Source organism: Micropterus dolomieu, linkage group LG20, assembly GCF_021292245.1.
Source record: "Micropterus dolomieu isolate WLL.071019.BEF.003 ecotype Adirondacks linkage group LG20, ASM2129224v1, whole genome shotgun sequence".
Classification (NCBI taxonomy): Eukaryota; Metazoa; Chordata; class Actinopteri; order Centrarchiformes; family Centrarchidae; genus Micropterus; species Micropterus dolomieu.
Window position 1 is genome coordinate 17606791 of NC_060169.1, and position 26439 is coordinate 17633229.

The 26439-nt window shown below is 40.7% G+C and overlaps 1 protein-coding gene across 1 annotated transcript; it reads right to left on the reverse strand.

Moving 5' to 3' along the window:
* Nucleotides 1–468: 468 nt before the first annotated feature.
* On the reverse strand, nucleotides 469–25261 carry lmo1 (LIM domain only 1). The gene is made up of 4 exons (XM_046032735.1): nucleotides 24587–25261; nucleotides 10145–10358; nucleotides 2454–2579; nucleotides 469–961 (listed from the first exon to the last, which is right to left on the reverse strand). The coding sequence occupies exons 1-4, from the start codon at nucleotides 24606–24608 to the stop codon at nucleotides 856–858; spliced, it is 468 nt and encodes a 155-aa protein (XP_045888691.1). The 5' UTR covers nucleotides 24609–25261; the 3' UTR covers nucleotides 469–855.
* Between the last annotated feature and the right edge of the window lie 1178 nt (nucleotides 25262–26439).

Here is a 26439-nt window from a genome sequence, read left to right on the forward strand (position 1 = left end):
TGCTCATGAGTTTGAATGAGCTCAAACTCAATGAGCATTTATTTTCCCTCTAATTTATTTGCTGTTGCATTTCATTTCCAGGCCAATTCGCCCTCATAATCAGACGGCAATTAGTGAAGCCTGAATCACAGAGAGCAGCTCAGCGTAACTTGCTCCCTTTCATGACACCTGCATGTTCACAACAACACAGTTTGGTCGAAGCATTCTTTTATTCCAAATAAAATCTTATTTAGTTCATTTTAAACAGTATTTCTAATTCCATCAGAACTCTGTAAAATGTAATAAAACTTGTTTTGTTGCATCATGTTTTGAGGAAAGACTTTAAATATATTTTCCCTCGCAAGGCTTTTATATCATCGCAGTTTTTGGAGACATGATTACACGTGAACACATGGGCCAACCTCCTCCAACAACTTTGGTCTTGGTACAAGAGAAAAAAACTCACTATGAACATTTAAGAATCTTTAATTCACACTAGTAATAAAATTGCATTACATTTCATAAAATAAATGTTCCAGTTTATATATACAGAGAAAACAGACTGTACATACCCTCCAATGAACCTTTTCTAAAAGGAAAATAAAACAAACCGGAAACAAATTTCACAAAACATACAAGCAATACAGTGCTCAGCTAAGCAGGCACAACTGTACATCAAAATTTGTAACTGCTCAGTGTTGGGGTGTGGGAGGGGCAAAAAGTTGAACATTTACAATAGAGTCCTTAAGGACTGATAAAGGGGTCTTAAAAAGTATTGCAGGCAAGCAGACAGACGCTTGTCTTTTTCCAAGTGCAGCAGAACATCCATCTCGTGTGAGAAGTGTGGAGCCGACTGTTGCTGCCACAAGGTTCCAACTATTGAACCTGTGTCTCAAAGCTCCCATTCAGCTGGCCCTCCTCATAGTCCATTTGACACAAAATCATGTTGTTTTTTAGGAAAAACTTGTCCCCCACGCAAAACCTGTTGGCAGAGAAGAACAAACAAAGGGCAGAACTTGTTAAAAACACAAAGACGATTATTGTTGGCGTTATGACAAATTGGTGTGTGTGTGTGTGTGTGTGTGTGTTGACTGGCTGACCCTGCTCTGCTCTGGCAGTGAAAATGTTGCAGCTAAGATCAGCAGGTAATGATGATTCTGTTTGATTGCACACATTTGGTTCCAGACATTTTGCCTGACGCATGCTGACACTGTGCCTCGTCAGATTCAAAGCCTGTTTTGATGGCCCTCATAAATGTGTGGCTTCAAGTAGATAATTTTAAAGCAAGCGGACACGAGCACTGGCACTGAATCAATGGCAGGTCAGCTCTCCTCAGCCTGGCAAAAAGGCACTGGCACCACAAGAGTTTCCAAGGAAACTCTGCCACAGGGTTAGCTTTTAAACACACCAGTTTGGTTCCAGTGCTCAAGAATGTTTTTCTACTGAAGTCTCAAAGTCAATTGAAGAGTGAAAATAACACAGAACGGCCTGCCCTGCTGATGTTCCTCTCTATGCTGCTGTTTGTTTGTGTGACACAGTGGCAACAGCTCCATAATGTGACTGAAGGGGAGTGAAGATAAGAATATAGCTGAGCATAGCTTGGCTTTAGTAATGAGCCAGGCTGGTTAAACAGCCATGGCAATACTGTGCCAGATGAGACCCGGCTTCATGTCTGCCAGCTGAGAAGAGAGACTGCAGTCATAATTCCCTTACAGCAGGTGTTCACTATGGTAACTGAATCTGGCCTGCAGAAGGTTAATGGGCTTGTGCTGTGTGGAGGAACAGGGTCACAGCACCCCTGACAAGCATGCAAAGGACGTTCAGCTCCCAGAGTGGTGCCATTACTGACAGTATATTAATGGGAAAAAGCAATATTTGGGTACGTCATATTCTATCTGTATCATACCATAGGCTTTGTGCTCACTCCAATTTCATAATGGTTCATATCATTAAGGAGACACCATTTCACACATGTGTAGGTCTGTTCTCCCTTATACAGCACCACACCTGTACTGTGCTCTTATTAGAAAGAGTACGGTCTAGACCTGCACTATATGAAAAGTACAATGAGATAACTTTTGTTAGGAGGTGGCACTATTTATAAAAAATTTAATTGAATTGAACCTCTGGAGGACTTTTGTAGCTCATTGCACACATAAGAACGGGCTCATTTTTAAAAGATAGTGATAGCCATAAACAAGGACAAACTACTGGCAGCGTGACACAAAAGAAAGTAATTAGTATAGCATTAGAAATGCAATACAAGAAGGACGATGTAGTTTTTACAGACGTGTTCAGCGGTTTATAGTAATATAATAAGACAAAAACCTGTTGTACATTAAGAGAGTTTTTTCCGCAGTTTTTTCCGCAGCTTCTAATAAGCTAAGCTTAAGCTATTGGCTATTTTAACACTCCATTTATGTTTTTATTTTTTAAAGGCGATGTTGTTGTGCAGTTAAGATCCCCATTCTTACCTCTGGTTACAAAGCTGACAGGCAAAACAGTCCAAATGGTAAACATTATCTCTGGCTCTCATCACCATTTCAAAGGCTGGGATCAGTTTACTGCAGGCTGCACAGTTCCCCGTTGTACCAAAGAGCCTGAAAGACACAGAGCACAGACAGAGATTAACCCTCCCTCCCTTTACCTTGATGCAATAAAGGAGCAAACAAAAACGTACTGACAGCTAGAACAATAGCAGAAAAAATGCTGCAATGATAGGGAAAATAGGGCAAAATGGAAATACATTGAATGTAATGCACAAATCTTTCTTGGCACCCACTTGGTATTTTTGTTAATGAGAGTCACAAACATAGATCTTAATTCTCGGCTAATGATCTAATTAAAATGATCACATGGTTTTAATCTCCTTCTTCAAAGAATTTCCCCCTTGCACGTTACAAAAGCAATGAACACAGATCTGAAGCAAAGCATTTGAATTGTTGAAAGTTTTCTTCTTTCATAACTAAAATACCTAATGAGTCTATCTCCAACCAAAGCCAGCTGGATTTTTACACAAGAGGCTACATTCTATAATGTAGTCTCAAGTTCAAAAGATTTCTGTTACAAGGATTCAGGCTCAATCTCTTCTCTCTCTCTATGTCTTTCTCTATCGTCTGCTTTCATTCAGAGAGGAGCCTGAGACAGTGACGGGAGATATAACCTTGAAGAGTTAACTAAATGTTTCACAGTGAACAGACTTCACTGCTCAAACCTCGCTGCTGCTTGTTTAGGCCTATTAGATAGGAGCCAAATGATACAGGTCACAAACAGAGCAAGGAGGCACTGGTGTCTCTTTTCTCCTCAAAGCAAAGGAACCTCAAATGCTTTTCCTAGTCAGATTTACATTTTCATTTTCCAAGCGCCTACCCCTATGTTTAATTTGGAGATTCTGAAGCACGGATAGATTTATATTTTCTGCGGGAGGAGAAGGGGCTGTTTCACAGCTTTGCAAGAGGGGATAAGGCAACAGCAGATTGCCAATCCAACAGTATGTTAAACACTTTTCCCCAAACATGTAGGGCTCAGACAGAGGAGTCACAGTGTTGATATTCTGCCTCGTTTATGCTAGTCCCATTCAGTTGCTTTCACCTTGTTAAAGAAAATGTCTATCCAGCAGCCCTGCTTCTAATAAGGGGCCACTGCCCCACAGGAGCAGGTGAGACAGAAACAGAGGAAGAAAGGTTGTTATGTTCCATGAGAGAGATTCGCACAGTGTTAAATAGAGACATTGTTACAACCAGTTACTTTTCAGTAAATACTACATGTTCTCATACAGTAGACATCAGCCACTCATTGGGCACTCTGTAACACAAATACATTGTTTTCCCCCCTACAGAGACCTTATTAATAGCTGTTTTTCCTTTTCAGTATACACATTCAGTATTGATCCAAAAATATCAGTGCTCCAGAAATTGGTCTTGTTTCCATTACAGTATTTAGGTTTTCCAGCAAACACATACTGGCGACCCTGATTTCTTGGGTTTGTAACAGGAAATGAAGGCTAATTATTTCCCCTTTTTGTTTACTATTCACTAACCAAGGCTGTCCCCTTTGGATACAACCCACTGCCTCACACACAAGTGGCAGGCTCTGCTCCAGGTTTCACCAGACCTGAGCGCTATACTGGACTTAAGGGCCACACAGTGATGTCTTTTTCTCTCCCTCAGGGAGCCGAGGCTGTGAAAGAACCAGGAAAGCCTCGGCCACTTACAGAGTGACATGCACACACCTATAACAGCTGGTAGGATTATTCTAACCCATCTCCATTACACCCTGCTGGGCTCCGGACATGGTGCTCACTTGATACATACAGGTTGTGAAAACGCCTGGCGGGGGAGCCCTGCTTGCTGCCGACACTAAGTTCCACCTTCAGTCAAAGCAGAGTGTGACACCTGTGGCTCGTGTTTACCTTTCAGTGGTATCTATATTCTCTACAAACCAATAATCCAAACACTGTGGGTATAACCTCTTTCCACCCTTTTATTCTTTTTTTTCAGCATGTCAACTCTGCAGAGCTGTTTACATATATTCAACCCCAGCTTTCTAGGTATGCTGCATTTTAACTTTACTATCTAGGATGTTTTGATCGACTTCATAAATCTAGGAAAATAAAAATATTACTACTAAAATAGAAAAATAATGTTTTTCCTTTAAAAAAATGAGTGCAAATATACTGAAAATTTCCAAAAAAAACACAGATCAAATTCGAATTCTCTCCCTTGTTTTGGAGAAAGGATAAGACATTTTAAAGGGGACTGCAAACTACCTTGGTTATGGAGGGGCTTTTTCGAGACTTTGAATATAATATAATAACAAAGAGCCTGCAGAAGGTCCCTCCTGGTAAACACCCATATCTTCCACATCAAACTCTGCAGGCAGATATCTTTAGAAATTAGTTGGTAGTACCTTTAAAAAATAGTCAAAAGTTTCTGCTAATAGAACAAAAAGGCTTTGCACCTTCTAAACACAATTACAGTAAAAATTAAGTTAAAGCACTGTGGCATGTTCTCTTAACTGACACTGGTCCCTCTGAATATTCAAGTCATGAAGAGATCCACTTTTTCCATGCCAACCTGATTTCCTTATCCACTTTATGATTAACTATTATGGACTTCATCTTCATCTCTACCATTACATGAAGAGTTTCTTACAAGAGTGTAAGAAAGAGCGCATCCCATTCACACAGTTCTTCAGCCAACAATTGATGTGTCTGGGTTGTAACGCGGCATCAACATACAGCTTAATTGGGCTCCTCGTGCTGAGACGAGATTACAGCCAGAGAGAACTGTTCAAACACATTACACTCTTGTCTTCCTGCTCCTATGAAGCTAAAAGCAACCGGAGTTGAACAACCGCAGCAGCGGTCTCACGAGTAACAGCTGAAGTGGAGCTGCGCATAGCAAGCAATGAGTGTTTCACACCAACACATGACCATGAGGCAAATGTAAAGGGAGGACAGGATCTCATGTCAACTGAAAGAATGCAACATATTACCACAAAAGTTAAGAAGTAGGTAAAATAGATGAAGCACAATCATTTTATCTTGTGCTAGAGTATGGACGATACTAAAGCTAATGTGATCTACACAAGCCAAATGTAAGGATTGGCCAAGTAGCCATCGAAGACTGTGTTTCACCTGACTGTGATCAAGAGATTAAGAAACCATACACCACATGTACAGTATCTTGTGTGTGTGTGTGTGTGTGTGTGTGTGTATGTATATATACAAATATATATGTATATATATATATATATAACTTTGTTAATACAAATGCTTCAGTCTTTTGTTCTCTCTATAAACTCGATATGCTCCACAGCATTGAAACAGTGCCTTCACAGAACATAAGTTCTGTGAAGGCACAAAAGACGTATTTTTTTTAATAGACTATTTTCTGCAGAATTCCCACGTATTGTTCTGACACATGTCCTGTATTGTAGGAGTGCAGTGGCTCATGCACTTCAATTTCCCTGGTCATTAGGATTAAATAAATCAATATTCACAGAAGGAAAGTGAAAAAAATTTCAACAACACAGTTTTTCAGCATTTCTACTTAAATACAGTGTGAATGGTGAGTTTCTGGAAAAAAAGAGTATTGTTCAGAGCTGCTCAGAATACATGGAGCTCATCAGGTTTTGTCGATCAATCAACAACATGGTAACAAGGTTTGAAGCACAAAAAGTCCTCTTTTAAAATAGATGCCTCTGTGGTTTATTTAAATGGGTTAGAGGGTTAGAAGTGCTGATCTGGATAGTTCCCCACAACCTGTGAGACATTCTGGCATGGATTTGTATAAAGTGAAAGCAGGCTGACTATTTATTGGATTGGAGGGTGTGTTTTTAGGAACTTTCAAATTTCATCATCTGTGTTGAGATTATATGACACAACAGTTAGTAGGGCTGCATCTATAGCAGTAATTATAGTGGTATAGTAAAATATGTCAATTATAATTTCACAGAGCCCAAGGTGACACCTTCTAATGTCTTCTTTGTGTCCAACCAACTGAATGGCCAATTATTATATTTGAGATATTATAATATTATGCCTGAAAATGACTTGCAACAATTAACTTATTATAATCATCGCCATTTTATTTTGTATTTATCAACTAATTGATTCACTGACAAACTGTTTCAGCTCTAAGAGTTCATAATAGAGTAGTAGTATTTTTTCAGGTCTGCTGCTCTGTTGAATAAAAATACTATGAATAGTATTTAATGTTCTTTCTAGAAAGTAAACATTATTTATATATTATATTTTAGTAGCTGATTTAGTAGCTAATTTTGAAGTCTGGAAATAATCAATATCATTCTCAGCTCTTAAATGCATTATATAACATGTTTAACCTGCCTAATACCTGCCTCCTATAGTCGTCATCACACGAGTACTGCTATGCTCTGTACCCCTTTAAAGAGCTCTCATTTAGCAGCTAAACATTTTACTTTGTGTGCTGACGTGGTTTGTTTGGAGCAGAGTTGGGTGGCAGGAATGCAACGACGCTCCGCTCTCCTTCCTCTGTGTTATTGAGTTATTACAATGGCTCTTTAGAGAAAAGAGGGTCTTCTTTAGTTCTTACAACTTGCAGCTCTGCTAACTTCAAACCCTTAAATCTCCTACAGTACATCATCTGCCTCTCTGTATTGCTTCCCTCAGATTGGGCTGTGGCTCTTGAAGTTTTCTACCTGTTCTCTGAGCTCTTTGAGACTTCCCGGCCTGCACTGGGTTTGTCAGATTTCATAAAAGGGAAAGCTGTTAATGCATGCATCGCATGTTCTGACCCTCCCACAACAGTTGCGTCTTTTTGAAAGTGTAAACCTTTCCTGTTCAGATCTCTCTTGCCCACCGAGGGAGAGCAACTGTTATGGGAGGAGAGCAATTGTTTTACTTGCAAAAGTAGTAAAAAGAGGATAGATTTGAAAAACAGTCACATCCAGATGGGGCTATCATCTTCCCCCCTGCTCTTCCACCAGTTTGTGGATAACTTATAATGTTCATTATCTTGAAAACGTTTTCCTCTTACAGTTAATTATACTCCATTTTGATAAGTGGATGACTATTATGTCCTCTCTAATATACGAAATAGAAGATTAAATGATTTCAGGCTTCAAGTCCTGATGATCACACCATGACTAGATTGTCAACCCTCTGGTGAAGTCGTACCATCCTGGGCACTAGACATAAAGGAAATGTCTAATCAATCTATTATCCTCATTTATAATGAAAGAGTGTGGCCAAGTTGCCCCCCCCCCCCCCCTAAAAAACATTATCTTGATACAGGGAAGTGAATATCAGGACTTTCTGTTGGTGCAATAGATTAGTGGGCAGTGAAGGACGCTGTTTAAGGTATAGGTGCATTTTAGTGTTTGTGTGTGTTGAAGTGGGCAGATTCTGGATAGCGTGAGTGCATTCAATAAGTTGCTAATGCCACTGAAGGACAATCACAGATGGAGCTCCTATAATAATTAATGTGAGCATGGCAGGGTTCCAAACCCTGGGAAATAACCAAAGTGTGTTTGATCCACCCGCCTGTCTTTAATGAAGTGCAGAAGGCTAATTCAGTGTGCAGATTTAACTTCATTACTGCAGGTGAGGAGAGCCTTCGTCTTATTACACAGAAAAGAAGGAATGAAAAGGAAACCGGATGGAGACTGCATCACCTACTTTCAAATACTCTGGTCTCTCAAACTGCCCCCCTCTTATATGCAAGGCAAGGTTTTTAATTTGTTCCATAATAGAATTCATCTCAAGCATCTCTAGCCATTAAGTGTTCTGCATTTGTCGCAGGCTGAAGAGCAGGCGAGTGGGATGGATTTCATTAGGCAATCCAGGGCAATAGAGGAGCACAGACAGCTCTCTCCTCCTCTTTTCTTTTTAGTCATATTTTAGTATTCCTAACTCTTGATTTCATATGTCACTCTCAGTTTTTCATCCCTTCTCTGACCTCTACATCTTTCTGGTCTAATGTGCGAGAAAGCTTTTCCGTCTGCCTTCCCAGTGCAAGTTAGGCACTTATGGCTTGGGGGCTGAGGTTGGTGTCCTTTCAGCAGACATATTTTACCAAGTGAAACTCTGAGCTTCATAATTTTTGCCTTCTCTTGGCCATTTGCCCATTTATTATTACCTCATCTACACCATCTGCCCCTTCTGGGGGCAACATCAGGTTTTAGTGGACCTCTCACTGCATCTTAAAAGCATTAACTGTGGGTGGAAACTGATGGATGGTAATGGCCTATCTCAACATAACGTCCCTAAGCGCATCTCAAGTGGGCTGCGGGCTTCTTCCAGGTCAGAGGAAGAGCTGAGATATAAGTGAGATGTCATGGAGATCCATGAGTGAGGTAGGAAGAGAACCAAGTTGATTAAGGTTCTCTGTGCTTTGGATTTTAGAATTTAGAATTAGATTTTTTTTTAAGTTAGAAAGAAGTTATTCAAACCTATGAGGTACCAATCAGCTGGCAGTATTAGTGAAAGAGTGAAGAGACAAGTAGGGAGATGGAGAAAGGGAAAGGGAAAGGGGGAGGACAGCACAGGACAGGGGGTTTTAGGGGGGGGGGGGGGGCTAGGGCACCAGCATCCATCCCTAAGTCGGCCCCACGGGGATTCCCCCTCAGATAAATGGTAGGATCTCATTGGGAATGTGACTTAATGCCCAGGAAATGGTCATGTTTAATTTAACAAGCAGATGGCAGGGGCATCTGAAGGGGGGTGATACAGAGCCAAAGACAGTGATGAAGCAACAGCCTACAGCTCTGGTACAAGTGAGAGACAGTCAACTCCATGACAGAAGCCCTCTGTGTCCAACACAGAGAAAAAGATGAAAATATTATATAAGAACACTGCAAACACAAAAATGTAGTGGTTTAAACTTAACATCATGTTGGTATAAATATCCCTATAAAGTCAAACAAATCAAGTCAGTCAAAACAAGACTGACAACAAAGAACATCTAACACTGTAGAAATATTACATTGACAAATCAATATTTTTGTACATACATAAGTTTTGTACTTACTGACACCTTTAGTAAGTATTCATAGTGGTTGTCACCATGAGACTGTTTAACTAGGTTTTTAATGTATAATACAATTGTTATTAAAATTGAATAATATTGCATTTCATGCCAACAATCAATAGCACCAGTCTAAGTTAGACAGGTTCCAATTAGAAATTTCTTGCACGTCAACAATGCCAGATGTTAAATGTTAAGTATGCTTTGAAAACAACCAAGTATAAACCCACTGCTTACTTTACATTTAAACTGTGACTATGCATTTTGTATTCTAGACGCAGTGATACAAAAATGACAAAATAAGAAGATGCGTTACTCCTGAAATGCAATGTGCTTGTGGTGAAGCATCCCAAAATGTTACATTCTGCTGTATGCATGCTGTAGAAGAATATGACAACAAACTCTCGATGTACTAGGTTTTGCCGTGATGTTGTTCTAACACTGAGGAATCTGTGCATAATTTACATTGATTTTAGCTGTGATTCTAGCTATGTTTCTGTGAATGGGAGCCACGGGAAACACACACTGAGAAACCAAAGCAAACGGTACCAGGAGGTAAAAAACCTTTGTGATCCTTTCATGTCTCACAGCTCTTGGAATGGCATGGCTTTTGTGTTTGTTGTGAGTGGAGAGAGGTGATTGTGCGTCTTTCTTGCCTCAGGTAGTCCCTGCGACAGAGGATGAGGTTGGCTTTCGTATAGAGGGTGGAGCCCACCTCCCCCAGGCGGCAGTCACAGCAGGCACATTTGAGACAGTCCTCATGCCAGTATTTGTCCAGGGCCTTGAGCAGGTAGCGGTCTTTAATCTTGCGATTGCAGCCAGCACACCCCTTCTGTTTCCCTTTGGGCTGGACGGAGAGCATCGGCACACCTGTAGTGATAAGGAGACAAACAGCCATGCGTGATTTACGGCCCAGGAACACGAGTGACTTTTCATGTTCTCTTTTTGATAAGCCGGCTGCTTCTCGAGGCGTCTAAGCCTGGCCTCGCGCGCGGCCACAGCACACTGCCTACCTGCTTCATATGCATTAAAGAAAACATTCTTCCATGTAGATAGGCACACAGGTCACATTGGACTACAAAGCCCTGACTTACTTGTTCCACTAAAAACATGCTGTAATACAAAAGTTACATGATCACTTGCAGCAGGTACCAAAGGAAGGGGACGTCTAATGTATTTCAGACGATAAAAGACACAATGATTATTTTGCTTATTGTGGTATTTACAGCGAGCTGTGTAGTGCGTTAGTTACCTACCATTTCATCAAAGCCCATTTCACTCAACTGTCCACAGCTGTAAAAGCTCCTCATGGGCTTTGTTTGGTATAGATTAACATTAACCTTTTAAAAAGCCTCTGACCACAAAAACGCTGCTACCAGACCCCAGTGAGATATGTTATGGCCTAAGTGCCTTTTAGCATACACTCACTCTCTGTGTTTCATACAGACTCAAACACACACACACACATTTGCGCACACAAACCACAAACACACATACAGTGTTCCCTACTCAGAGCATTACAGCCTTTCCTCCTTTTACACTTATCTGTACTCATGTGTCTGCAACGAGCGAGCCTAAGTTACCAAACTCGCAAATTGCCCTGCTGTCACGCAGGTCCCCTTTAAGCGCGCCTTTTAGCCTCCTAAAGGACAAATAAAGTCCATTTAATAACTGCACTAAACACTAATAGTCTATGTGTGGTTGACATTTGTGTTTGGACTAAAAGCCCCCCTCAGGCCACTGGTGGTACAGAGGCAGGGGTGTGCAGCTCCCCTCTGTAGCACTAACAGGTCTGCCACAGCTGAAAGCACAAGACAACAGCTCTTAAGACACTCTCTCACACACTGAGCTATTGATCCGCCTAAAAGAACACACAGTGGACGCCACTTGCCACTCTACTTTCAAAACACATTTCTCTCTCTCTCTCTTTCAAAAAAAAAAACTGGACACTCTGCATCGCAGGGGGTTAGGCCAGCGTTGTGTGGGTATCTATAAAGGCCCAACGTTATGAGTTTTATTTGAAATATCGCTGTTTTACCGTTGCACTTGTCCAGAGCAGATTGAGTTTTTATTTTCATTTCTTTAGCAGAAAAGTATGCACAACTGCTGCAGTGTAATGTTAAGTGTGAATGGGGTCATTCTGTAGTTAGCTGCCATTTTACAGTAACTTCTGTGGTTTGCTCGGTGATAAACACAACCTCAGCTGGTAACAAGGGACTGCTTCACTCTGGCACTGTTTTTCACTGCTAAAGCCTGTCAAGTTCGTTCTCTTTCACAGAAACCTTCTACTACTTTTCAAAGGACTTCTTTGGAATAGAAAAGCATATTTTCTCTCTCTCTTTCGGTCTCTCACACACACACACACACACACACACACTCATATCGGCATGCCTAAATGGACTTGCAAAGTACCTTATTGGATCCAGATTTGCTCTGGAATTTTTGGCCATCCACACATCAATAATGCTGTGAATGTAATATAATTAGCATTTCCCCTTTTAAAAAAGAGGTGAAAGAAATAGGAGTGCTTGTTAGTCAAATTTATGGCTTTGGTTTATATGTCAGTAAGTGCTCTGGTGGTGTTGAGCCATCTTATTTCTTTATCAGAAGTGGAAAGGGGAGGCTTATTGGTTCAGTGCTGGTGATGGGAGCCATCAATTAGTGTTCTGCCTGCCCTCCAGCTCCCTCACCTCCCTGCCTCCCCAAAACAGGCCCCTTGAAGCTGGCACATTAGGATCACAAAACCTGCTATAAATACCAATGTTCAGTGTAAATGAAGCTAAAAAGCTTCAAATTCAAGCCACACTGACTAAGGGCGGACTCTTCTACTTGCATTTCATGGCTTGTTAGGGGAGCTCTCTGCAGGTACGCCAACAGTGCTCGCCTGACAGACTTCTACAGAACTAAAAACATTCTTAATGAGGAGAGAGAAAATGCTTGTGTATGTCCATGCCTGTGTACATGTGTGTGCTTTAGAGCTTGTGCAAAGAAAAAGAAAGGAGTTGCTGCAATTCCCTCTGGGATCACAAAAAACCTTTAACTTGCCTTTTATGACACCTAATTAGTTATTCTTCTCAATATCTTTGTTTTAAATAACAGAACTAATTACACAAAAATGTCGTTCCTCCACCTCCAGAGAACTACTCCTAATTGGTTGAGACCACCACCCGCCATACACTCCTTAAACATCATGTGTGTGTTTTACATCACCTTTGAAAAGGCCAAAGCTTAACCTACCCTGGAATTACCATATGCTGCTCACCCGGGATGCACACCCCGGTTTTGCTTAAAACCCAGCTCAGAATCATCAAAGTGACAACACTCTCTGTGTCATAGGGCGACCTAGGTTCTGTGTTTGCAGTTAGTCTGACATTCATATCTTCTTGCATATGTCCTGGTCCTTCAGGCTTGACTGCAAGAGAGATGTCTCAATGGAAGAATGTCTAATGTCTGCCAGGAAACTAGTTTGCACATTCAACTGATGCCTCTTTCTGGAAGCCATAGCAGGGAACAAACATGGGTTTGATGTCTTCTACTAAAGAAGCCTCTGGAAAAACAGCTTTAATAGTAGTGTAGCAAGCACTAGCTCAAACCCACTAAACAAAGAGCAGTGACAGGGGAAAAAGTGTGTAAAGTAAATGTCTTTTCAATTCCCTTAATGCCATGATACATTTTCTTGCACCTGTCACCCCTCCCAGTGCTATGTGAAACTGTGGAGTACAACAGAACCCCCCCATGCTTGCCACCTCCCAGAAAGAAAAGCTGCATTATGAAAGGAAGCAGCATACTAGGAGGCAGCCTCCACTTAATCCAATCCATTTAACAGATACAAGTGCCACTGACCTTCCAGTGTCATTTGATGTCACCAAAAGCATGCCTGTCCACATCACGATTCATTCTCCAACATTTTACCCCTCAAAGTGGAGAGACAGCACTTGCCCTGCCAAATATCCTTCCTGAGAAGGAATTTAATTTGCTATTAGTACTGTGTGAAAAGGTCTGTCATCTCTCCCTTCTTCCATCCATCTACTTTCTTTAAGATTTTATCTTTCAAGAATATGTACAGTTAGTTTTTCTCAGCCCAAGCAGTCTGTCAGAGCATGTATTTTCCATTATAGAGATAAAATCCGATTTCTGTGTTACCCCATTTACACTTCCGTCTTTACAGCTATCAAAGAAATCCCATCAGTCTGCTAACCTTTTTTCTTATATTTAAGATTTTATAAGAAACTACGCTGTTTGGAGCACTCAAGGAAATGTTTGAAATTAGAGAAATACAATTGTCACATAGACGTGGCAAGGCCCACAGTTTCTTCAGATTGGACAAGAGTGCGTGAAAAGAACGATGATTTGCTCAGTTCCCCCCTTTTCCTATCATTATCACTAAAATGGCTGCTATTTTTAAAACAATTTAGCAGGTGCTTGGATATTATGCCGCTTACAGTAATGTAGGTTTCCTATGAGTCAGTGAGCCATCAGCCATGCTATGTCATGTCATGCGGACTAAAAGAAGATTGGCTTTTGCCTTGGCAACAACTGGTGTGGGTGCAAAACCAGGAAATAATAATAATTCACATCACTTGCTAAATTCTGCACTGCCATGTGTGTCTGTATTTCTTCTGTCTCATACGTAGGCCCACAACAGGCCCTTATTTTCATGATCGATTATTCTGCTGATTATTTTCTGGATTAATTGATTGTTTGATTCCAAAATCAAAAGATATTCAGTTTACTGTCATATATGACAGAGAAAAGCTTCAAATCCTGAAATATGAGAGGCTGGAACCAGGAAATGTTTGATATCTTTGCTTCATAAGTGACTAAAATTATTAATCGCTTATCAAAACAGTTGCTAATTACTTTTCTGTAGGTTAATCGACTAATCATTGCAGCTCCACCGATCACATTTTGCAATGATGAACATTTGAAAAAATGGATTCAGCAAATGTTTGCTTGATAAATGACTGAGCTGATTAACCAACTACTAAAATAAATAATTTTAATAATTTTAATATTCTACTAATTGATTAATTATTTCAGTTATAGTATCACTTGCATACAACAAAACTGTAAGGCAACAAATTCACGGCGTCCTTCACTACACTACTATACACATGATCCCAGTGGAACAGCTGCTCTCACAGGCACTCAACCTTAATGGCAGAAGGGACAGTTACATCTGATTCTGTGTTTTTATAAAATGTCTTTTGATCAATTAAAAGCACTGACACCATGGTGAGAGGCAGACTTTGCTGGTTCACTGGGAGGTAAAGGATCTTGATGAGAATCACTCAGCCTTCCTGACACATGGGGAGGGAGGTGGGCTTTCAAGGAGGTGGAAGCTGGCCCTGGGTGGGCCTCCTCTCAGGGGCCCCTATAATTCCAACTCCCAGCTGCAGCAAATAACAGAGTGTTAGCCACCAGCATGGTGAATACACAGACTGGGATGCTCAGGGAAATTAGATACTACACTAGCAAATGATTGCATTTAGCTGAAACAAGTGCATTTGTCATCATCATCACCACCATCATCATCATCATCATCATCATCATCATCATCATCATCATCATCATCATCATCATCATCATCATCATCATCATCATCATCACATCATCATCATCACCACCACTACCACCACCACCACCATCATTTAATTCAAACCACTCCTGCACAAGACATCAACTGGACACTAATGGCCTTTGATGAATCTATAAACTGCTGTATAAGGTTACCAAATCATTGCACATCAACCCTGCATGACTGAATAAATCATCTTAAATAAATCTAGCCAAATAGTATTTTTGTATTATATCATATCATCACTCCTATAAGAGATAAAACAATATAGAACATCGAAAAAATACAATGTTGTTATTTTATTCCAAAAACTATCATCAAGTCTGCAGTTTAGAAGCAACAGGGGCTGATTTAACCCCGACTTTTATTTTTCAGCCACCAATGTAAATGCTGTGGCCATGGCAATCCCAAATAAAATTTGTCCTCAGGCCAAGGTGTTTGCCTTTAAGGTTAATAGGGATCTCATGCAGATGTCTTGCCATTGTGTGCATGAATCAGCCTCTTTCATTCAGCTTCCGTCATCGCTGTAATTGAGCCCATAGACACGTTTCTCTATTGCCAAGACAAAATACAAGACATCTGGTAATAATATCAGCTGGAATACACATGCCGGTTGAAAGCAGTCTGATGAGTGCTTTCTGAATGATAAGCAAAATAAAGACCACTGATTCACTGTGTGATTCATGTTCCTGTCCTTAGCTGGAGCATATGCAATGAGTGCAAGAAAAGATATGCATGAACTCACAGAGAAAAGCTCACAGAAACACAGTCTCTCTTAAATAAGGTAGTTTTCTTACAAGGCCCAAGTCAATATTACTTTTATTATTATTATTTTTTCTTATAGTTTCGCTGTAAGAGCCTTCTGTGTTACTGTACTGCATGCTACATTTCCAGATGGTTGTGTATGAATACTGGGGTCTGTGAGGTGATTTCTGGGACTGTATGCATGCTATGATTATGACATAATTAACACCCACAGTAAGTGGTAGAGAGAGCAGACAGGGCTGGTGTGGATGAGGAGGGGACTGTTCATTAACAAGATGCACTCTCCCAAACTTTGCAGCTTGCAGTGGCTAATAAGCCCCAGTGAAACAGAGCACAGCCGTCCCTTGCATTGACCCTGGTACAGCCCAGGATAAGGGAGGGTTTTGTCTCCAGGAATAATTGCTCTTTTCACATGTTACAAGTGTCCTGACCCCCACGGTCGGCAGCCACTTTCCCTACCATAATTACTCCTGATCCGCTCCAAATGAGTCAGCCGCATTAGGGCTGCAATAACACTGGCCGAGCTTCAAGCGCGGCATGGGGAGTCTCAGCAGAGCAGCCTGGAACAGGACTGCCTTTTCTCCCAGTCCACGGTCATTTCCATCACGTCAGAGGTGCATTTCTTACACTTGAAGTCAGCACGAAGGCCCTGGGCCCTTTTCTGAGGCTTACAGAAGGCATTGTTAGCTCCTGGTGCTCACTGCTCACTGTGGTTTGGCAGCAGACTCCATCCCAATTAACAGAAAACTTCATTAGGGTGTTTTTCCACACTTTTCAACCCCCTATTATTTTTAATTTATTCACATGGGGTTAATTAAAAGAAATGTATCACAGAGATATGCAACAGCTTTCTAATTAAATTCATTGCTGCTTTTTTTTTTTTTTAAGACACCAAACTGGCAGAGTTTCCAAATTATTACAGAAGGCGACTTGTTCCAACACTTGGTCGCTCAGTAGTGGGGTGAGATTAGAGCTCTGCAAGGTAAGCTGTCAACAGCAGAAACAGTGTGAGAGAGGGGGAGATGGGGCAAGAAAATGAGTGTGGGAATAAGATGAATGAGGAGCAGGAGAAAAGACACAAACATTTGTGGTTTTATCATGGAGGGTTACCCCTTATAAACCCACAAGAGGACATTTGATATTGCATCTAGCCAGTCAAATGTGGGGCGTAATGTTTTGTCTGCTGTTGGTCTGAGGTGTTTAGTTAAATCTGACATTTTACCATTGTTCATTTAAATGCAAGCTGTCAATAACCGAGAAGGTGAATGCATCTCCATCTTAAATCCTCGTTCAGTAGGTGTGAGATTAACTCCATTTTTTTGTCTGCATTTGAGAAAAATACATCTATTCTCATGCGTTATGCTTTTAAACTTTGATAGACGAGGCAATCGTATCTGCCACTTCATGATTCCTGGCAAAAAATAAAATAAAATAAAACATCAAACCATTAGACCTGTCACAGCCACCTTCCGCCATCCGGAACAGAATAATGCACAAACACTTTTAGTCCACATTAAAAATGCATTTGGAGAGGAATAAATGTAGCCCTCTAAAGTTTGTGTCACTCATGAGGTCAGGAAGTGATGTACAAAATCTTCCCCACTCTCCAGCAATTACTGCACACTTATTATTTCAAAGGATATGCCAGGAGACAGGTGTGCCATTCAGGGTCCTCAGTGTGTCGAAAATGGAGGGGAAGAAGGAACACCATACTGTGGTGCACTGTGTGACGCTCTTTAATCTTGAATAATGCAAATTCCCCACAGGGGGCAGTTATTTGGCAGCACAAGCCTCTAATGTCATTCAAGCACCTTCTCCCACACCTGATGGGGTAAATAATGAGGGAGGTTGGTTGGGTGCAGTTAGGGAAGAGGTCTCCATGATGTCGTGGGATGGTAAACTAAGCTGTCTCATGTAGTACAGCCTATCCTAAATCTCAAAAGAGAGGCATATTGTAGATGACGTTTGATGTTTCATTATGAAGATGGCTTGCTTTTAATGAACACTTTTATATTACCTCATAATATATCGACCCTCCTTTTCCTCAAGGAGTGATTCTCGTTACTGGCTAAAATCAAATGGCACTTCAACTAGAGAGAACTGGTCAAATAAAATAAAATTAAATGAGAGCGGTGTGATTGGAATGGGGAGGGGTCTAAGGTCTTAGAAACAAGTTTCAGTTGATGCTTAGTTCAGTGGGAATGTGTGTGGATGGTGGCTGTCATTTACCTCTGAATTTGTAGTTGAAAACATCATAGTTAAACATTGATTAAATCACAAACCTCAATATCCCAAACCTAATCTACTAGCTTTAAGAGGGGAAGAGCTACCCCCCCTCCCGTTAATCACAGACTTTAATTAGCTATTTAAGATTTGATTTACTGAAGGTCATCCAGTAAGAGATTAGTTCTCAGCAAGTTGGCTCTTATTTAAGAGAAGGCACCCCAGGCTTTTCTATTTACCAACAAGATAACTGTAATATCATAAGAAAGTGTGAAGTCTCCTTCCTTCTTTGTTTCTCTAAAAGCAGCTCTTAGGAGGCTCTTAATTGTGTTGCGTTTGACCCTAAATAAATGCATGTGACATTTTGTTTTTGCCACAAAAAAAGCCAAGTAAAGATCATTTTAAGTTGGATTAGAACTACATATTGTGTTATCGTGCGTTTAAAAAAAGAAGAACTGTTAAAGGCCTACAAAAGCCCACCAGCTGGAATGCAGGTAAGAAGAAGGAAAATGGATTAGAAATAGAGAAATATAAATATCTGTCCGTAAACTCTTACTTAAGGTCAAACCTACTTATTGACAGTAAACCTGCGAAAAACTGAATACTGTAATGGGAATACAATAGACATTTACAGTGAAAGACGGCTGAAAGTCTAACAGCCCGGCTAGCAGCCCCTAGGGGCGGTGCTGCTCCTTACACCCATCAAGAACAAAGTCCCTTTCACTGACCAATCAACACTGACATCCTCAGAGCCACATACTCACATAGACAGGGCCAAAAACAAATTAAAAACACTCAGCAACAATGATCAGGGCTTTAGCGATGGGAAAATGGCATCGGCAAGAATTCCTGCTGGTACTGTGATGTATGCACTACAGAGAGAATTCAGCAGGCTGAATTCTACAACTGTATTATTACAATACTACAGTATTGTATATCTGCTGGTGTCACTAGACCCTTGTTTAGCATAGACCAGTGCTAATCAAGCCAATCAACACCTGATTCACACCACTTACAAGCACATGGATGTATGTGAAAATCGTCAACCACTGCTCCCACATGTGTTGCCACCTTGGAAAGTAACATCACTCCACATGTTTGCCTCTAATAGAGGAAATTCCATGAGAACCTGATGAAACGGTGTCATTTTCATAAAACACTTTTTACCCTCATCTAAACCCCTAAACTCGGCGTAGTTTACATGTGGTTCCCTACTCCCCAACAAAAACAAGATAGTGCCGGCACAAACACACACATATTACCACCACACTGACAAATTGCTTATTAACTTATTGCAGATATATTGGTATTTGTGTAGATGTCGGCCAATGTGTTACAAGAGATTTCAACCTGAGAGCACTGACATGTTTATTTTTCAGCTATAAAATGTCCTGCTCAGTATGTAACGTGGTCACAATTAAAAAAAATAATCTAAGGAATCCATTTTCATAAGATTGATTGTTAGATTATGTGTGATATATCGTCGATATATCGTATCATATTTTTTTAAACTCCCCAAATATTGATATTGGTGTCGGCTTTAAAAATCCACTATCAGTCAGGCCATAATACACACAAACATACATGCGTATATACATATGCATATTTCGTTTACACAAATATGCATCAAGGGACTGTTTCAGGAGGAGTTAAACAAGACCTCTTCAACACTGAATGAATAATAGCATATCTTCTTGCATTAAGAACGAAAGCACTAACAGACATCCATGCAATTATGATTCGAGATTTAGTTCACACATGAATAATGCACTATAGTAAGTATAAGTGGTTTATTACTGCAGGTAGAATATTAAACGTTTTATTCTGTAACATTTTTTGGGCGTCTTGACACGTGCACTCAGATGCCAAACAACCACAGCTGGTGACATTGTAGTTTTGACATTTGCTCGTCTCAAGAACTTTGCTGCATGTCATTCCACTTTCCCATCTTTCTTGTCGTCTTCACTAAGCCTATGATGACAGAATGAAGGAGAAAGAATAAGCTTTACAGAGTGCATCAGAATGTGTCAGAACAGAGAGCACAATAGGTAAACAGGTGAATAAAGAACTTTATGTGAATGACATGTTGCAGGAAGTGTGCACGTGTGTGTTTATGGAGGCATCGATGTATGTTCCCATCGACATGCGTGCAGGCAAAAGCAGCTCGAGAGAGTTAGCTTTGCAGTGACAAGCGGCAGTTCGACATGCTTCCAACATGTTCAAACATGAATAACTGACAATACATATACTTGGTGGGTCATAGTCATTAGAACTAGATTCATATCCATCCATCCATCTATCATCAACCGCTTTTCCTGTGTACAGGGTTAGATTAATATGTTGTTGGTAAATATGGTAATATTTTTACACCTGCACAACTATAGATGAATTTTTTGGGGTTTATTTTCTGCCGGTGAGGATAGTTTTGAGCGCATACAACATCAACATTACTTCTGTGCATCTCTGCATTTGTCCTAGAGCTTGATAGAAGACATTATTTCTCCAAGGTTTTTTAAAGAAACGATTAATCTCAACTTGTCAGCTTCTTTGTGGATTTTATAAAAGATTTCATTGTAACATTTGGACTGATGTGTATATGCCCTTAGAGTTATTCATATGATTTTCAATGTGGCCCTTATATGTCTGCAGCCTTCACTATTCTTACACATGACACAACAACATACCAGAAATTCTTCTTGGCATTGAAAAAAAAATCATTTGGAGTGAATAACAACAGAGGTTAAGACTTTGGACAACACATCAGGGATCGACCGTTCCCAGTGATGCATGTGGTAGCCAGATTATGTTTTTTTTGAATTTGTATGATAACATGACTAGCATGTGGCCTAATAAAAGCAATGCTCTTACAGCTCAAGAGTGCATAATTGAGTTTGTGTGCCACACTGATGAGTGCAGCCATTTACATCGAAGGTAGGTGGGCGCGCTCGCTAACACTGTCTCTTAAGTCTCGATTCAGTTGCTTTGAATTCCACTAAAATTATGGAAAATGATATACATCTCGAGCACTCGTAGATGTGAAACAATCAGGACTGATATGGATCTAGAGGTGTAGTAGTGGTGACAGATGAAATTGTCTCCAGTGGGAATTCTGCGTTTGTAAGATCAGAAACAGATTAGATGGAATTAAACACTCGCAGCTGTAAACGGTGTAAATGTGATTTTGTGTTAATTTGAGCCTGGCTAAACTGAATAATGACAACATCTTTAGTATGATATGGATGGATTACATCTGTATCAGGGAAGATTCATACTGCATGTTTTGGTACTGTTTTGTTATGTGTATGCAAATAAAAAGGGAGATTTACCTGCATAATCTGTGTACTGGTTACACACTTGTCTCTTTGACAATCTATGTTTAAGACAAAAATGGAAAAGTACTGCAAAGGTGAGGCAGGTGCCTGTAATACAAAAAAAATATGGTAGTGACTTAAGAAATATCAAACGAAGCAATGTGTTTGTAATATTGTTCAGAGCCCAGAGCACAAAAACCAGACGTAATTTCAATATTTGAAATGGGCAAGTTTAATTTTGAAGTAAGAGCAAACCAATAAGCTGAGAAAATAGCAAATACAGGGGTGCAAATTGCATTCCTTTGGAAAAGTGAAAAGACTTAAAGAACATATAAAAGTAATCTCCAACTGGAAATTAGAAATCAACCCTCAGAAACCAAATAACAGAAAAGAAATATTACTGTCCACTTTCTAAATCAATATAACACCGCTACAAGACAGTATTACCATGGTAACACCGTTAAAGAATGAAGCAATTCGTATTATTTCAAAATAAAAATCGGAGCCTGAAGCCCAAGTTTTATTACAGCAGCCGACAGATTACCAGTCTGTATTCATATGAAGCATTGCTTTTCAATCACATGCTTTATGAATGTACAAATTTCACTGGACAGGATGATAACAGGGTCATAAATTAACAAGCAAAGGTAACCAGAAATGTATCAGTAGCTGGAGGATTTCTCTTCTGCTGAGGTCTGTGATGAGTGTGCTGTAGTTGTGTAAATGCCCAGCAAAAATATGACTTCAGTGTGGACCCACTTTCTTCTCCTGCGGTTGGTGAGAAGAAGGAGAGAAAATAAACGAGTTGCTTTTTACACTCAAATTAGACGCAAATTGGAACCTTCATATCATATAGGGTGAAATAAAATGTTGACGCAGAATGGGTACATGTGATGCTATGCTTTACTAACTATGACCTGCATATTGAGTCATTTCACAGAGCAGTGCCTGTGTTGCCTTTACAGTCCTCCGTGCTCTCAGACTCTATGCTGTACCAGACAGTGTGTATTACAAGTTAGCAACTGCATCATCTTAGAATATGGTAATTAGTTTACGACGTGTGTGTAACTTGTGATGGACAAGACAGACAATATGGGCAGGTGGCTACATACCACATGAAACTAACCTGAGACATATTTTGGGTTTGATCCATGTAAGTTGTGATGGAAGTTAGACAACTGACGGCAGTCTGTCTGAAATGTTGTGTTACATTTTTGACTCTTCATAGACTGATACAGTGGGGAGTGATTTGTTACAGGCAGATTCTCTCAATGGAGCTAAGATAAGGGGGCCACAGAGATTCATTTCTGGTTATTGCTTTTGTAGCACAAATTGTTGCAGGCTTTTCAAAGAGAAGTCAGAGTTCAAAAACAGTCTGCCAAACAAGCAGCAGCATTACTGTGCTGCCAAGTAGGATCGCAGGCTTTGAACACGAGACCAGACACACTCATGATCTGTTTTATAGGCCACATAAGGACTGAAATATGAACACTTAAGCAGAACGCGCACACACACACAAACGCAAAGGGGCATAATAGTGAATCAATCAACAGAAACAGACAGTAATCATACACATACACCCATGTGCCCACCCAAAACACCGACCCACACCTCCTTCTCGCGTAAACACACATTTATTTGTGCAGGCACTAAGTGGATACATTAGACAAGAAGGTTTGAATTGACAAGCCTATAACTTGAGAGGCAATAAACGCTAAGAGGCACCACAATGAAAGAGACCAGATCCAAGCAGCTCTGTTGACAACCTGGCCAAAATGCTGGAGCTGATGGTCGGGACCAGCAAATAAAGGGTGAAGCTTTTAGGCAATGAGCAGCAGGTGATCTCAGCTTTTCTGCAAGTCCTAATGCTCCTAAAAGCCACTCTCCCTGGTTCTGTAATTGGGCATCAGTAGTTAATGTAGTATTGACTGCATTACATGCTCCTGTGCATCCTTTCCCACTAATGCCATTTGCATCACCTTGTACATTTACCATATTGCTTAGCCAATAACTGTTAAAAGCAATCTGAATCATGAATCATATAGGGAACTTTTAGTGAGACAGACATCCAGAGGAGACAATTTACAGTTGAGTTAATTTAGATACATTTGCAGCACAACATGGATTCAGCCAGACAGACCAATTTATGTCTCTGCCGCAAACCTTTTATTGGTTTTTTAGACGTGTAAGTGAAAGGATGCTCTGCTAAGAGATATGAAATATCCATTTTCAAACATAAATAATGGGTTACAAATGCATCCATTACTTTTGGAGAAGGAGGGACCCTGGATGAACTCAAATGTACAAAAGCTATATACTGTACTTTGAGAAATAACACCGAAAAACGTGTTTTATGGTGAGTGCAGGTTGTCATTGTGTATGTCAGCAGGTGGTTTATTTTGTGTGAGCAAAACAACCCTCAAAACACTCTTTTAGTGTCAGAAAAAAAGAACAACATCAGAGAATAACTTCTAAAGCATCTAGTACTCCATATAGTCTCCATCTGAATAATCATGTTGGATAAATGTATTTAAATGCACATACAGAGAGCACCATTTAGACCTGAAAGTGACGAATGCACTGCACATCTCAACATCAGTTTAATCCAAAATGGGACGTCATTAGAGGCGAGTTTGACTTAAATTTAAATTAATTAGATTGCCTCACCCATTAACCTAAATACATTGAAATAGATAAGTAAAGCAAGTAGGCCTATTTGGATGGAAAGTGAGTGAACGTTGCGCGGCGCTATCCATAATTTGCAATCAAGTTAAAAGCACTTTGCTGTCATCTCCCATCCCGTGGTGATGTCAAAGGCTGCCTCGCTAACTTCACAGACGCAAAAAGCACTTAAGAGGAGGAAAGAAACGACGAGCCACATGCACTGCAGCGTCTGTGGAGTATCCTCAAACTCCGGGTTACACATCAAAACACTACAGACAAATCTGGTCTAAATGAGCATGCAACTCCTCCACACTGAACTGCAGTATGGCAGGCTATTTGTGTAAGCGCACCTCAACTTCGTGGCACAGAAAGCAGGCACAGCATTCAGGCTTCTTCGCGGAAACACGGACTACATGGGGTTAGGAAAAAGCCAAAATAAAACGCAGGCTGGGTGCGCAGGGTCCGGGGCGACGGGGAACACTTGACGTGTAAAATAGCCGTAGTTTTCCGTGTTACTCCCCAGGTTATAGCATCCCACGGTCGAAGATGTTACTCACCCTCTTCCTTGTCCAACACCATCGTCCTGAGGAACGAGGAGTCCTTCCCCGGGCGATCCGTCCTCGGCTCCAGCAGGCTGCACCGCTCGGTCTGCTCAGAGCTTCTCCTGGAAATGGCTTTGAAACGCGCGGTTGACTAGACTACGCCTCGATAAATCAAAACCCTGGAAAGATGAATTGCCGTCTGCACACGTTTTTTTTTTCTCTCTCTCCCTCCTATCAATAATAATTCACACACGGAATACGGTGATATACGCGGCGAGATCCCCCAATCCGGACTGAACTGTAACGCAAATAAATAGCGATCAAACCGCGTTGGTTGCTCTTGATAAATTCCATGCGAAAAAAAGGCAAAACAATGAAAAGCGATATAAATCTAGTGTCGCCTATCTGTTAACTGTACACACGCGGACGGAACAGACGCTCAGACTGAACGGCTGAGCTCCTCTCGCTGGTAATATTCTCTCTTTCTCGTTCTGATTTGCTCCGAAACAGCAACTATAGTCAAACAATCCCAATTGCAAATCTGACAACTGCTAAAAGCAAACTCACGCCGCCTCTCTCCCAGTTTATGTGCCGCGCTCGCCTCTGCTGCTACTGAATAAATGCGCGCAGTTTCCAGAGACCCTCGGATTCCCCTGTTAATTAAATCAATTCATTATGCTCAGATCTGATTAGCAGCCCTTCCCCCCTCTTTGAATCAATTATTCAATACACAAACATAATTGCTTGTGCCAGAGGTGTCTAAGTATTAGCTTATTTAACTCCAAGGACACTAATTACCCCTAGGGCAAGGGAACTTTTCTCATTAATTCTGACAAAACACAAAAGCACAGCTAAGGGAAAGTGTGTGTGTGTGTGTGTGTGTGTGTGTGTGACTGGTCTGCCTGCCAGTCTGAATGTGCGTGATAGAGAGAGAGAGAGAGAGAGAGAGAGCAGGAGCGCGCACGCGCGTGCATGTAAGGTTATATTGATGCACGTGCGCACGGACGCGGGTGCGCGTGTGTCAGAGAGAGAGAGAGGGCGAGAGAGAGAGAGAGAGAGAGAGACATTGAAGGAGAGTGATGCTGCTCCGTCGGTGCCTGGTACAGTTGGAGTACACATAAAAATGCTTATTGTTTTTCTGCTCCTTACTTTTTTTCCCCTGCAGAATTTAATAGAAATAACATCTAATTGCGGTCTATTTAGCAGTTAATTAGTGTCCAGACTCAGTTATCATACAGGCTGCAGATAAACAGGCGTTTCAAAAGAGACAGCACAACAGATGGGCTGCGTTTTTGATTAGTGGGTAGATAGAAGGTTCAGTTTCGAATCTGGTAATATAATTGTTGCCTGTTATTGCCAAGATGAAAGTGTTGCTGTTTCATGGTGGAGCCTTAAATAGCACCACTTTCACTTGCCCTGCGGAGACTGTTAACCAATTAAGGGTGAGATCCAACAAAGATTAGCCATTTAGGAGAGTGGAGTGGAGTATAGCTACAATAATGGTGGTTCGTCAGCAGCCAGCAGGCTGTCTGTGGTGTGAGCTTGCTCAGTCTGTCCTTGCCTTCTGTTACATATTGCATCAGATATGACAAACCTAGTCTAAGCGCATTATCATTAGCTACTTTATAATCACATCATTGTGATAATGAGTAATTGCAATAATAAGTATTCTCAAACCATTTCAGTTCAATGGCCCTTTTTAAGATCTGCATTAGACCACATTTACAAGAAGATTTTGTGCAGTGGAATCTCTTCTTTGAGGAAGTATACCTGTATAAACTGGAGTGGAGGTAAAAATAAAATATGTGAGCTTGATTGAAAATAATTGAATCCACATGGAAATGCATTTATTTCAAGGTGAAGTTGAA